Genomic DNA, 12,112 nt, shown 5'->3' on the forward strand with positions numbered 1-12,112 from the left:
TTTTGATGGACTTGAGAAGAAGCACCAGCACTGTCTGAAAACTAAACTATAAGAACAAGTAGGATTGGATTTACAAAACTTTTGTTTGGTAAGGGACTCAGCTTATTCACTGAGAATGTGCCCTATATTCAGGACTCACATCCCTATAAATCTTACCAACCAACTAAATTATTATGCCTTTTTCTTTTTTAGGAACTTAAAAAAAATAGTCATTTTAAGACACTACCAGCCACTTTTAAGTACTGATTTAAAAAAAAAAAAAAAAAGGATAAGAATTCTAGAAAATAAGAGAAAAAAATGGAATGAGAAGCAGTGTATGTTTGGTCACAGCCTTGAGTTTGATTCCTGTTTTGTTTTTGTAAAGATATGTCTTATCTCAGAGCAAAAGTTGGGTGGGAGAGTGGTGGGCAACTATGGGTGCTGCACTGGAATTCAACCCATAGGAGGCTGTAAAAACTGGAGACTGGACAGTGGAGAGGTGAAAGTGGATTATGAAGAACACCCATGAGAGACCTTCTATCTTTTCCTACAGTCTCATCAACCTGGTTTAGTGAGCTGCTCCTACTCAATTCCCAAGGCAAGCTGAAGTCAAAGAGGAAAAGATGGTTATGATCTCATTGAGCATGCATGCACATGCACAAAAAAAGACCAGTGCAGCTCTTCTAGTGCGGACTATGCTGCTCACATGGTGTCATGGCGCCTGCGGTGCAGGGATAGGTGGTCAGAGCGAGAAAAGCTACGGTTGCAGTCTGTGCACCGGAAGGGCTTGATGCCTGTGTGCTTGCGAAAATGGCGGGTAAGTTCATCTGAACGAGCAAATTTCCAGGAGCAGCCATCCCAGGTACATTTATAAGGCTTCTCTCCTAAAAAGGGGAATATGACAAAATGAAGGGAGTCAGAGAAGAGATGTTTGGATACTGGAAAGAGAACAGAGTATATAACCCTTTATCAAGGCTTCGGTCAAAACTTGTGGCAATCACTTAGAAGAAATGCTCTCTACCCTTACAGAAATACTAAAGAGAAGCCAAGATGGCAGAGTGGAAACCATGTAGGTGCTGGCTGAAACAGGCCTTTGCTTGACTTCTGGCTCTACTACATACTAGCTGTGTGACCTTAAATAAGTCACTTCTCCCTGGTCCAATCTGTTTTCTCATCTCTAAAGGGGGATAAAAATACCTCAAAGGATGTTTGAAACATTTTTTTTAATCACAATAAGCAATAAAACTTGGATCCAAACCCAGGTTTCTGACACTTTCCACTATACCACATTATAGTAACCATTACCTTTTCTAATAGCTCCTAATAAATACTCAAAAATAAAACCATACACACAGAGAGAATGTGATTCACTAGAATGGGCCTACCACTAAGGCTACAGGCCTTCTGTGTAAGGCCAGACACTCAAGGGTATGGAATGGAGTTAGAAGAAGTTCATCAAACTTTTTGAAATAGCTCTATGCTTGGTATCTTTAGGTCACATTGGGTTTATATATGAAATATGTCTGCTCCAGATAGAAAGCTAAATGAAAAGAAAAGTAATATAAAAAACATTAACACAGTATGACCCCATTATGTTGTATAGATCATACACCACATATGTATGTACTCAGAATAAAGGCAATATCAATATACTTAAGTGCAAATTATGAGAAATGATTAACAGTGAATGAATATATGGAAAGTGAGGATGAGAGTAGTAGGAAAATAACTTCCTTTTTCCCCACCTTTCTGTATTGTTTGAATGTTTTAAAAATCATGCTGTTGTATCTTATAATAAAAATTTTAAAATAGGCACAGGGAGATTGATGGTTGGAAGTTGGTGATGAAGTAGGAGGACCTTAGGTTCACCTTGTCCCATGAATGCAACTAGATAACTATCAAATCATCCTAAATACTCTAGAAATTGACCTGAAGACTGGCAGAACAAAGTCCATAACTAAAGGTAGAGAAGAGGCCACACTGAAGAATGTAAGAAGTGAAAAGAGAGTTTGGGAGAGAAACTGATTGTGGCTGCTGTAGTAGAGAGGGATCCATGGCTATGGAGAAAGGCAAGAGTCAAGCTAACACACAGGGGAACACACAGAGAAAAAAAATCCCCACAGCAGTTGGCTTGGAAAGCAAGAGGGGTTGAATTTCATGAGCTTGCAACCAGCAGGGCTTAAAACCTGGAGTTTTAAATGTCAGTGGGCTTTGATGGGATAGAACCTGGAGGGCACTGGGGCTGCTCCTAGAGAGAGGGCAGGCAAACAACCAATGGACATACAACATGGAAACAGCAACTGGAAGAGTGCTTAGGGCACAGAGTAGGGAGGTTATTCACTCATCTCAGAGCCTATCCCAGAGTGGTAGTGTTTATGGAGAGATCCCTCTGGGAACAAAGGAAGTGGCTGTGCCATTTTTTTCCCCTGCCCCTCAGCATAAGCACAAGACCACCTGTGGGAACCAGCACAGTGCTTACACTCCCTACTTAACCAGCTTGCACCAAGCCCCACCACCCCATGCTCTGGTGGAACCACCCTTCTCAGTCTAGCTTGCCTCAGTCCCAGCACAGTGGACTCCTCCCCCAGAAGACTGCCTCAAAACCCTACTTACATTGTGTCTCCCATCTCATGAGTTTTGCAAAGACTTGGTTCCAGCAGCAGTGGTGACAGGTCTTATTTCACAAACAGTCCAGAGCACAGCTAGTTAAAAAGCACCACATTCAGGCCATGGACCAAACATTCCCCACAACAGGTAAGAGAGCTTCTACAGACAACTGGCCTGAAGGATAAAGTGGCCAGGACAAACAACAGAGCACACACAGCACACAATGGAGACACTCTGGAAAGTGTGAGGACCTGGGGAACAGGGGACACCACAGAAGAGGGCACTACAGTACCTGTTCTTCATAAGGCCATTACCCTCAAGAGCAGGAGGCATAGCTGACTTTCCTAACACAGAGAAACAGACACAGAGACATAGACAAAATGAGAAGATAGAGAAATTTATCCCAAATGAAAGAACAGGAAAAGGCCACAGCCAGAGATCTAAGCAAAACAGGTATAAGCAGCATGCCTGATAGAGAATTTAAAGTAATGATCATAAGGATATTCACTGGGCTTAATAAAAGAGTGGAACACATGAGTGAGACCCATAACACAAAGAACAGAGAGAAGGAATAACACAGCAGAGATAAAAGGCTCAATACATGAAATGAGAAGCACACTTGATGGAATGAACAGCAGGCTGGAAGAAGCAGAGGAACAAAATAGTGACCTAGAATACAGAGTAATGGAAAGTAATCAAGCTGAACAAAAGAGAGCAAAAGGAATTATGCAAAATGAGAATAGACATAGAGAACTTAGTGACTACCTCATTCATATAATAGGAGTTCCCAGAAGAAGAAGAGAAAGAAAGGGGCAGAAAATTTTTTTGAAGAAATAACAGCTGAAAAATTCCCTAATCTGGGGAAGGAAACAGATATCCAGATCAAGGTGGCACAGGGAACTCCCATCAAAATTGATAAAGGCAGACCCACACCAAGACAAATAGTAATTAAATTAGCAAAATTTAGTTATAAAGAAACACTTTTAAAGCAGCGAAACAAAAGAAGACAGTAAGTGTCAAGGGAAAACCCATAAGGCTCGCAGAAGATTTTTCAACAGAATCTTTGCAAGTCAGAAGGCATGATATATTCAAACTGCTGATGGGAAAAATCTGCAGACAAAGACACTATATCCAGGAAGGGACAAGGACACTATATCCAGGAAGGCTATCATTTAGAATAGAAAGAGAGATAAAGAGTTTCCCAGACAAAAACTAAAGAAGTTCCTGACCACTAAACTAACCCTGCAAGAGATATTAAAAGGGATAATTTGAGTGGAAAGGAGAGACCCAAAGTGACAGCCTGAAGGTAAGAAATACAAAAGCAATAACAATGAATATTTTTGTAAAAATGAGCCAACAAACTGACAAAATAAACGGATGTAAAATATGATAACAGGTACCTAAAATGGGGAGGAAAGGAGTGAAAAATGGGTTCAAACTTAAATGACAATCAACTTAATATAGACTACTATATGCAGAAGATGCTATACACAAACCTAATGGTAACCATATATCAAGACCCAATGATAAGTTGGGGAAAGATAGCAGTGGAGTAGGACGACTCTAGGCTCACCTCATCCCATGAACACAACCAGATAACTATTGAATCATCCTAAATATCTAGAAATAGACCTGAAGACTGACTTTTATCGTGGAGAAAAACTCCACAAATAAAGGGAGAGAAGAGGCCACATCAAAGAAGGTAGGAAGTGTGGAGACATGGTTTAGGGGAGAAATGGATCCCAGGGGCTGTGGAGGGGAGGTACCATAGTTTCAGAGAGGGTGAGAGAGAGAGAGGAGCACACAGGGGAACATACAAGAGTGTTTCTCAAAGACACTGTCTTGGAAAAGGAGAGGGGCTGCAATTCATGAGTTCTTGCAATAGTGGAGCTTAAAGCATGGAGTTTTAAAGGACAGCAGGCTTGAATGGTATAGAGCCCAGAAGGCACTGCACTGTTCCAGGAGAGTAGGCAGGCAAATAACCCAGAGAGAGCATGAAAACAGTGATCTGAAGAGTGCCTGAAGCACATGGGGAGGAGATAATTCACTTTTCTTGGAGTATGTCCCTGAGGCAGCATTCTCGGAGACATCTCTGGGAAAAAGGTGTTGGCTGATGCCATTTCCCTCCTTTGCCCCTCAGCATAAACAGAACAACCTGCGGGAAGCAGTGCAGTACCAACACTGGCCGCCTAACTTGCATACACCAGGCCTCACACTCCTACACTTTGGTGGGACAGCCCTTCAGAGTCATGGTTGCCTGAAAGCCAGTGCAGCGAACCCCCACCCACCCAGAACACCTGCACAAACCCCTGCCCACACCATGTTTCCTAACCAGAGATCTCTGCATGGCCTCAGTTCTGGTGGAAGTGGTGACAGGTCTCATTTCATAAGCAGACCAGAGCATACCAAGTTAAAACTCACCAGATTCAGGCCAGGGACCAAACATTTTTCCACAGTAGGCAAGAAGAGCCTGTACAGACAATTGACCTGAAGGATAGAGCAGCCAAAACTCAACAGCAGAATACACGCAACACACACCAGACACTCCTGAAGTGCCAGGCCCTGGGCATTACACGACCTCTACATATTTTGAGAAACAGGAAACATAACTGGCTTTTCTAACACAGGAAAGACAGAAGCATTAGATAAAATGCAAAGACAGAGGAATTTATTTCAAATGAAGGAACAAGTTGAGGCCACAGGCAGAGATCTAGGTGAAACAGATATAAGTAATATGCCTGATGGAGAATTTACAGCAACAATCATAAGGATACACACTGAGCTTGAGAAAAGTATACAAGACATCAGTGAGACCCTCTACCACAGAGATAAAAGATTTAAAGAATCAATCAGAGATGAAATGTGCAATGAAATTAGATATAAACATGATGCAAGGGAGAAAAGACTGGAAGAAGTAGTGGAACGAAATATAAACCTAAAATACAAAGTAATGGAAAGTAATTAAGCTGACCAAAAGAGTGAAGGAAGAATTATGCAACATGGGAATAGACATAGGGAAGTCAGTGACTCCATCAGACATTTGTATTATAAGGAGTTAATTTTTTAAATTTTCTTTTTTTTTCCTTTTTACTATTTTTATAATTTTTCTTTTTCCTTTTTTCAGCCAACACCTTATCAATCCCTTTTTAAAAAATCTTTTTTATTTTTCATTTTTAGAGTCATATTCTATCTCTTCATTGTAGTTAACCTTATTTTTGGTATATATATATATAAGTTGTTCTCTCTTTAAAATTTTGGGATACAGTTTCTTCTAACAGACCAACATATACCCTAAATTGCTAGTGTATGTCTTTGTTCTAGTCTCTTGCTTGATCACATAGTCTCCCATTTTTTTCTTTAATTTCTCTTCTTCCTTTTTTCAACCAACTTATCAATTCCTTTTATAAAAACTTTTGTAATTTTCATCTTTACAGTCATATTCCATCCCTTCATCATATTTACCCTTATTTTTGTACATATACAAGCTTTTCTTTCTTTAAAATATTGGGAGGCAGTTTCTTCTAACAGACCAAAATACACCCAAAATCTAGTGTGTGGCACTGATCTATGCACCAGCCTGATCATATCTGATCACATTCTTTTTTTGTTCTCTTTCTTTTTCTTTTTTCTTTCTTTCCCTTTCTTTTCCCCTGGTTTCAGGTCTCTTCTGATTTGTTCAGTGTATATTTTTCTGGGGTCGTTGTTACCCTGTTAGCATTTTGTTCTCTCATTCATCTATTCTCCTATGGACAAAATGACAAGACAGAAAAAATCACCTCAAAAAAAAGAACAAGAGGCAGTACCAACTGCTAGGGACCTAATCAATACGTACATTAGTAAGATGTCAGAACTAGAGTTCAGAATGACGATTATAAAGATACTAGCTGGGCTTAAAAAAGCATGGAAGATACTAAAGAAACCCTTTCTGGAGAAATAAAAGAACTAAAATCTAACCAAGTTGAAATAAAAAAGGGTATTAATGAGGTGCAATCAAAAATGGAGGCTCTAATTGCTAGGATAAATGAGGGAGAAGAGAGAATTAGTGATATAGAAGACCAAATGATGGAGAATAAAGAAGCTGCAAAAAAGAGAGATAAACAACTACTGGATCACGAGGACAGAATTCGAGAGATAAGTGATACCATAAGACGAAATAATATTATAATAATTGGGATCCCAGAAGAAGAAGAAAGAGAGAGGGGGGCAGAAGGTATATTGGAGCAAATTATAGCACAGAACTTCCCTAATTTCAGGAAAGAAACAGGCATCAAAATCCAGGAGGCACAGAGAACCCCCCTCAAAATCAATAAAAATAGGAAAACACCCTGACATCTAATAGTAAAACTTACGAGTCTCAGAGACAAAGAGAAAATCCTGAAAGCAGCTCGGGACAAGAAGTCTATAACCTACAATGGTAGAAACATTAGATTGACAACAGACCTATCCACAGAGATGTGGCAGGCCAGAAAAGAGTGGCATGATATATTTAGAGCAGTAAATGAGAAAAATATGCAGCGAAGAATATTATATCCAGCTAGGCTGTCATTGAAAATAGAAGGAGAGATAAAAAGCTTCCAGGACAAACAAAAACTAAAAGAATTTGCAAACACAAAACCAGCCTTACAAGACCCCTTAGAGAAAGGGGTCCTCTAAGCAAAGAAAGAACCTAAAAGTAACATAGACCAGAAAGGAACACAGACAATATACAGTAACAGTCAACTTACAGGCAATACAATGGCACTAAATTCATATCTTTCAATAGTTACCCTGAATATAAATGGGCTAAATGCCCCAATCAGAAGACATGGGCTATCAGACTGGATTAAAAAACAAGACCCATCGATACACTGTCTGCAAGAGACTTGTTTTAGACCCAAACACACCTCCAGATTGAAAGTGAGGGGGTGGAAAACCATTTACCATGCTAATGGACACCAAAAGAAAGCTGGGGTAGCAATACTTATATCAGAACAATTAGATTTTAAACCAAAGACTATATAAGAGATGAGGAAGGACACTATATCTTACTTAAAGGGTCTCTCCAACAAGAAGATCTAACAATTGTAAATATCTATGCACCTAACATGGGAGCAGCCAATTATATAAATCAATCAATAACAAAATCAAAGAAACACATCGACAACAATACAATAATAGTGGGGGACTTTAACACCCCCCTCACTGAAATGGACAGATCATCTAAGCAAAAGATCAACAAGGAAATAAAGACTTTAAATGACACACTGGACCAAATGGACTTCACAGATATATTCAGAACATTCCGTCCCAAAGCAACAGAATACACATTCTTCTCTAGTGCCCATGGAACATTCTCCAGAATCGATCACATCCTAGGTCACAAATCAGGTCTCAACTGGTACCAAATGGTTGGGATCATTCCCTGCATATTTTCAGACCACAATGCTTTGAAACTAGAACTGAGTCACAAGAGGAAAGTCGGAAAGAACTCAAATACATGGAGGCCAAAGAGCATCCTGCTAAAGAATGAATGGGACAACCAGGAAATTAAAGAAGAATTTAAAAAATTGATGGAAACCAATGAAAATGAAAACACAACTATTCAAAATCTTTGGGATGCAGCAAAGGCAGTCCTAAGAGAAAAGTATATAGCAATACAAGCTTTTCTCAAGAAACAAGAAAGGTCTCAAATATACAACCTAACCCTACACCTAAAGGAGCTGGAGAAAGAAGAGCAAATAAAGCCTAAACCCAGCAGGAGAAGAGAAATAATAAGGATCAGAGCAGAAATCCATGAAGTAGAAACCAAAAGAACAGTAGAACAGATCAACAAAACTAGCAGCTGCTTCTTTGAAAGAATTAATAAGATTGATAAACCCCTGGCCAGACTTATCAAAAAGAAAAGAGAAAGGAGCCAAATAAATAAAATCATGAATGAAAGAGGAGAGATCACAACCAACATCAAAGATATACAAACAATTATAAGAATATATTATGAGCAACTATATGCCAGCAAATTAGATAATCTGGAAGAAATGGATACATTCCTAGAGATGTATCACCTACCAAAACTGAACCAGGAAGAAATAGAAAACCTGAACAGACCTATAACCACTAAGGAAATTGAAGCAGTCATCAAAAATCTCCCAACAAACAAGAGCCCAGGGCCAGATGGCTTCCCAGGGGAATTCTGTCAAACATTTAAAGAAGAATTAATACCTATTCTTCTGAAACTCTTCCAAAAAATAAAAATGGAAGGGAAACTTCCAAACTCGTTTTATGAGGCCACCATTACCTTGATCCCAAAATCAGACAAAGACCCCATCAAAAAAGGAGAGTTACAGACCAATATCCCTGATGAGCATGGATGCAAAAATTCTCAGCAAAATACTATCCAATAGGATCCAACAGTACATGAAAAGGATTATTCACCACGACCAAGTGGGATTTATTCCTGGGCTGCAAGTTTGGTTCAACATCGGCAAATCAATCAATGTGATACAATACATTAATAAGAGAAAGAACAAGAATCATATGATCCTCTCAATAGATGCAGAAAAAACATTTGACAAAGTTCAGCATCCTTTCTTGATTAAAACTCTTCAGAGTGTAGGCATAGAGAGTACATACATCAATATCATAAAAGCCATCTATGAAAAACCCACAGCGAATATCATTCTCAATGGGGAAAAACTGAGAGCTTTCCCCCTAAGGTCAGGAACACGGCAGGGATGTCCACTATCACCACTGCTATTCAACATAGTACTAGAAGTCCTAGCCACAGCAATCAGACAACAAAAAGAAGTAAAAGGCATCTGAATCGGCAAAGAAGTGAAACTCTCACTCTTTGCAGATGATTTGATACTTTATGTGGAAAACCCAAGACTCTACCCCAAAACTGCTAGAACTCATACAGGAATTCAGTAAAGTGGCAGGAGATAAAATCAATGCATAAATCAGTTGCATTTATATACACCAGTAACAACACAGAAGAAACAGAAATTAAGGAGTTGATCCCATCTACAATTGCACCCCAAACCATAAGATACCTAGGAAAAAAATCTAACCAAAGAGGCAAAGAATCCGTAGTCAGAAAACTATAAAATGCTCATGAAAGAAATTGAGGACGACACAAAGAAATGGAAAAACATTCCATGCTCATGGATTGGAAGAACAAATATTGTGAAAATGTCTATGCTACCTAGAGCAATCTACACATTTAATGCAATCCCTATCAAAATACCATTAACTGTTTTCAAAGAAATGTAACAAATAATTCTAAAATTTATATGGAACCAGAAAAGACCCCAGATAGCCACAGGAATGTTGAAAAAGAAAAGCAAAGCTGGTGGCATCACAATTCTGGACTTCAAGCTCTATTACAAAGGTGTAATCATCAAGACAGTATGGTACTGGCACAAAAACAGACACATAGATCAATGGAACAGAATAGAGAGCCCAGAAATGGACCCTCAACTCTATGGTCAACTAATCTTTGACAAAGCAGTAAAGAATGTCCAATGGAAAAAAGACAGTCTCTTCAACAAATGGTGTTGGGAGAATTGGATAGCCACATGCAGAAGAATGAAACTAGACCATTTCCCTACACCATGCACAAAAATAGACTCAAAATGGGGTTCCTGGGTGGCTCAGTCGTTAAGCTTCTGACTTCGGCTCAGGTCATGATCCCAGGGTCCTGGGATCGAGTCCTGCATCGGGCTCCCTGCTGGGCAGGAATCCTGCTTCTCCCTCTCCCACTCCCCCTGCTTGTGTTCCTGCTCTCACTCTCTCTTTCTCTGTCAAATAAATAAATAAAAAATCTTAAAAAAAATAGACTCAAAATGGATGAAAGACCTAAATGTGAGACAGGAGTCCATCAAAATCCTAAAGGAGAGCACAGGCAGCAACCTCTTTGACCTCAGCCACAGCAACTTCTTCCTAGAACATCACAAAAGGCGACGAAAGCGAGGGCAAAAATGAACTATTGGGACTTCATCAAGATAAAAAGCTTCTGCACAGCAAATGAAATAGTCAAGAAAACCAAAAGACAACCGACAGAATGGGAGAAGATATTTGCAAATGACATATCAGATAAAGGGCTAGTATCCAAAATCTATAAAGAACTTCTTAAACTCAATAGCCAGAGAACATATAATCCAATCAAGAAATGGTCAGAAGACATGAACAGACATTTCTGCAAAGAAGACATCCAAATGTCCAACAGACACATGGAAAAGTGCTCAACATCACTCAGCATCAGGGAAATCCAAATCAAAATCTCAATGAGATACCACCTCACACCAGTCAGAATGGCTAAAATGAACAAGTCAGGAAATGATCGATGTTGGCAAGGATGCGGAGAAAGGGGAACCCTCCTACACTGTTGGTGGGAATGCAAGCTGGTGCAGCCACTCTGGAAAACAGTATGGATGTTCCTCAAAAAGTTGAAAATAGAGCTACCCTATGACCCAGCAATTGCACTCCTGGGTATTTACCCCAAAGATACAAATGTAGTGATCTGAAGGGGTACGTGCACCCCAATGTTTATAGCAGCGATGTCCACAATAGTTAAACTATAGAAAGAACCAAGATGTCCATCAACAGATGAATGGATAAAGAAGATGTGGTATATATATATACAATGGGATATTATGTAGCCATCAAAAAAAAAAAAAAAAACAACCCAGAAATCTTGCCATTTGCAATGACGTGGATGGAATTAGAGGGTATTATGCCACGCGAAATAAGTCAATCAGAGAAAGACATGTATCATGTGATCTCACTGATATGAGGAATTTGTAATCTCAGGAAACAAACAGGGTTGATGGAGTGGTGGCAGGTGGGTGGGATTGGGTGGCTGGGTGATAGACATTGGCGAGGGTATGTGCTATGGTGAGCGCTGTGAATTGTGTAAGATTGATGAATCACAGACATGTACCTCTGAAACAAATAATATATTATATGTCAAAAAAAAAGAGAAGATAGTAGGAATGGAAAAATGAAAGGGGGGAAGTCGCAGGGGGAGAAAAACCATGAGAGACTATGGGCTCTGAGAAACAAACTGAAGGTTCTAGAGAGGAGGGGTGTGGGGGGATGGGTTAGCCTGGTGATGGGTATTAAAGAGGGCACGTATTGAATGGAGCCCTGGGTGTTATACGCAAACAATGAATCATGGAACACTACATCAAAAACTAATGATGTGATGTATGGTGATTAACATTACATTTTAAAATTTAAAAAAAAGAAAGCATCAGAGAAAATATTCAGAAACAATGTCAAAGGAAGTAATAAAATAGCACTAAATACATATCTATCAATAATTACTTTGAACGTCAATGGAATAAATGTTCCAATCAAAGACATAGGATGTCAGAATGAATAAAAAGAACAAGACCCATCTATATGCTGCTTACAAGAGACTCATTTTTGGCCTAAGGACACCTGCAGATTCAAAGTGAGGGGACAGAGAAACATTTTTCTTACAAATGAGGGTCAAAAGAAAGCCAGAGTAGCAACACTTATATCAGACAAATTAGATTTAAAACAA

General features: G+C 39.3%; 1 protein-coding gene across 1 annotated transcript in view; it reads right to left on the reverse strand.

Annotated features, from left to right (window-relative positions):
- Nucleotides 1-233: 233 nt before the first annotated feature.
- Nucleotides 234-12,112, reverse strand: part of KLF8 (KLF transcription factor 8) — a 150,184-nt gene continuing 138,305 nt past the window's right edge. Inside the window, exon 6 of the mRNA XM_078063956.1 lies at nucleotides 234-863. Coding sequence (XP_077920082.1) covers nucleotides 682-863 — 182 coding nt within the window. The 3' untranslated portion in view covers nucleotides 234-681. The remainder of the gene's footprint in view (nucleotides 864-12,112) is intronic.

The sequence above is a fragment of the Halichoerus grypus genome, chromosome X (assembly GCF_964656455.1).
Source record: "Halichoerus grypus chromosome X, mHalGry1.hap1.1, whole genome shotgun sequence".
NCBI classification, from domain to species: domain Eukaryota; kingdom Metazoa; phylum Chordata; class Mammalia; order Carnivora; family Phocidae; genus Halichoerus; species Halichoerus grypus.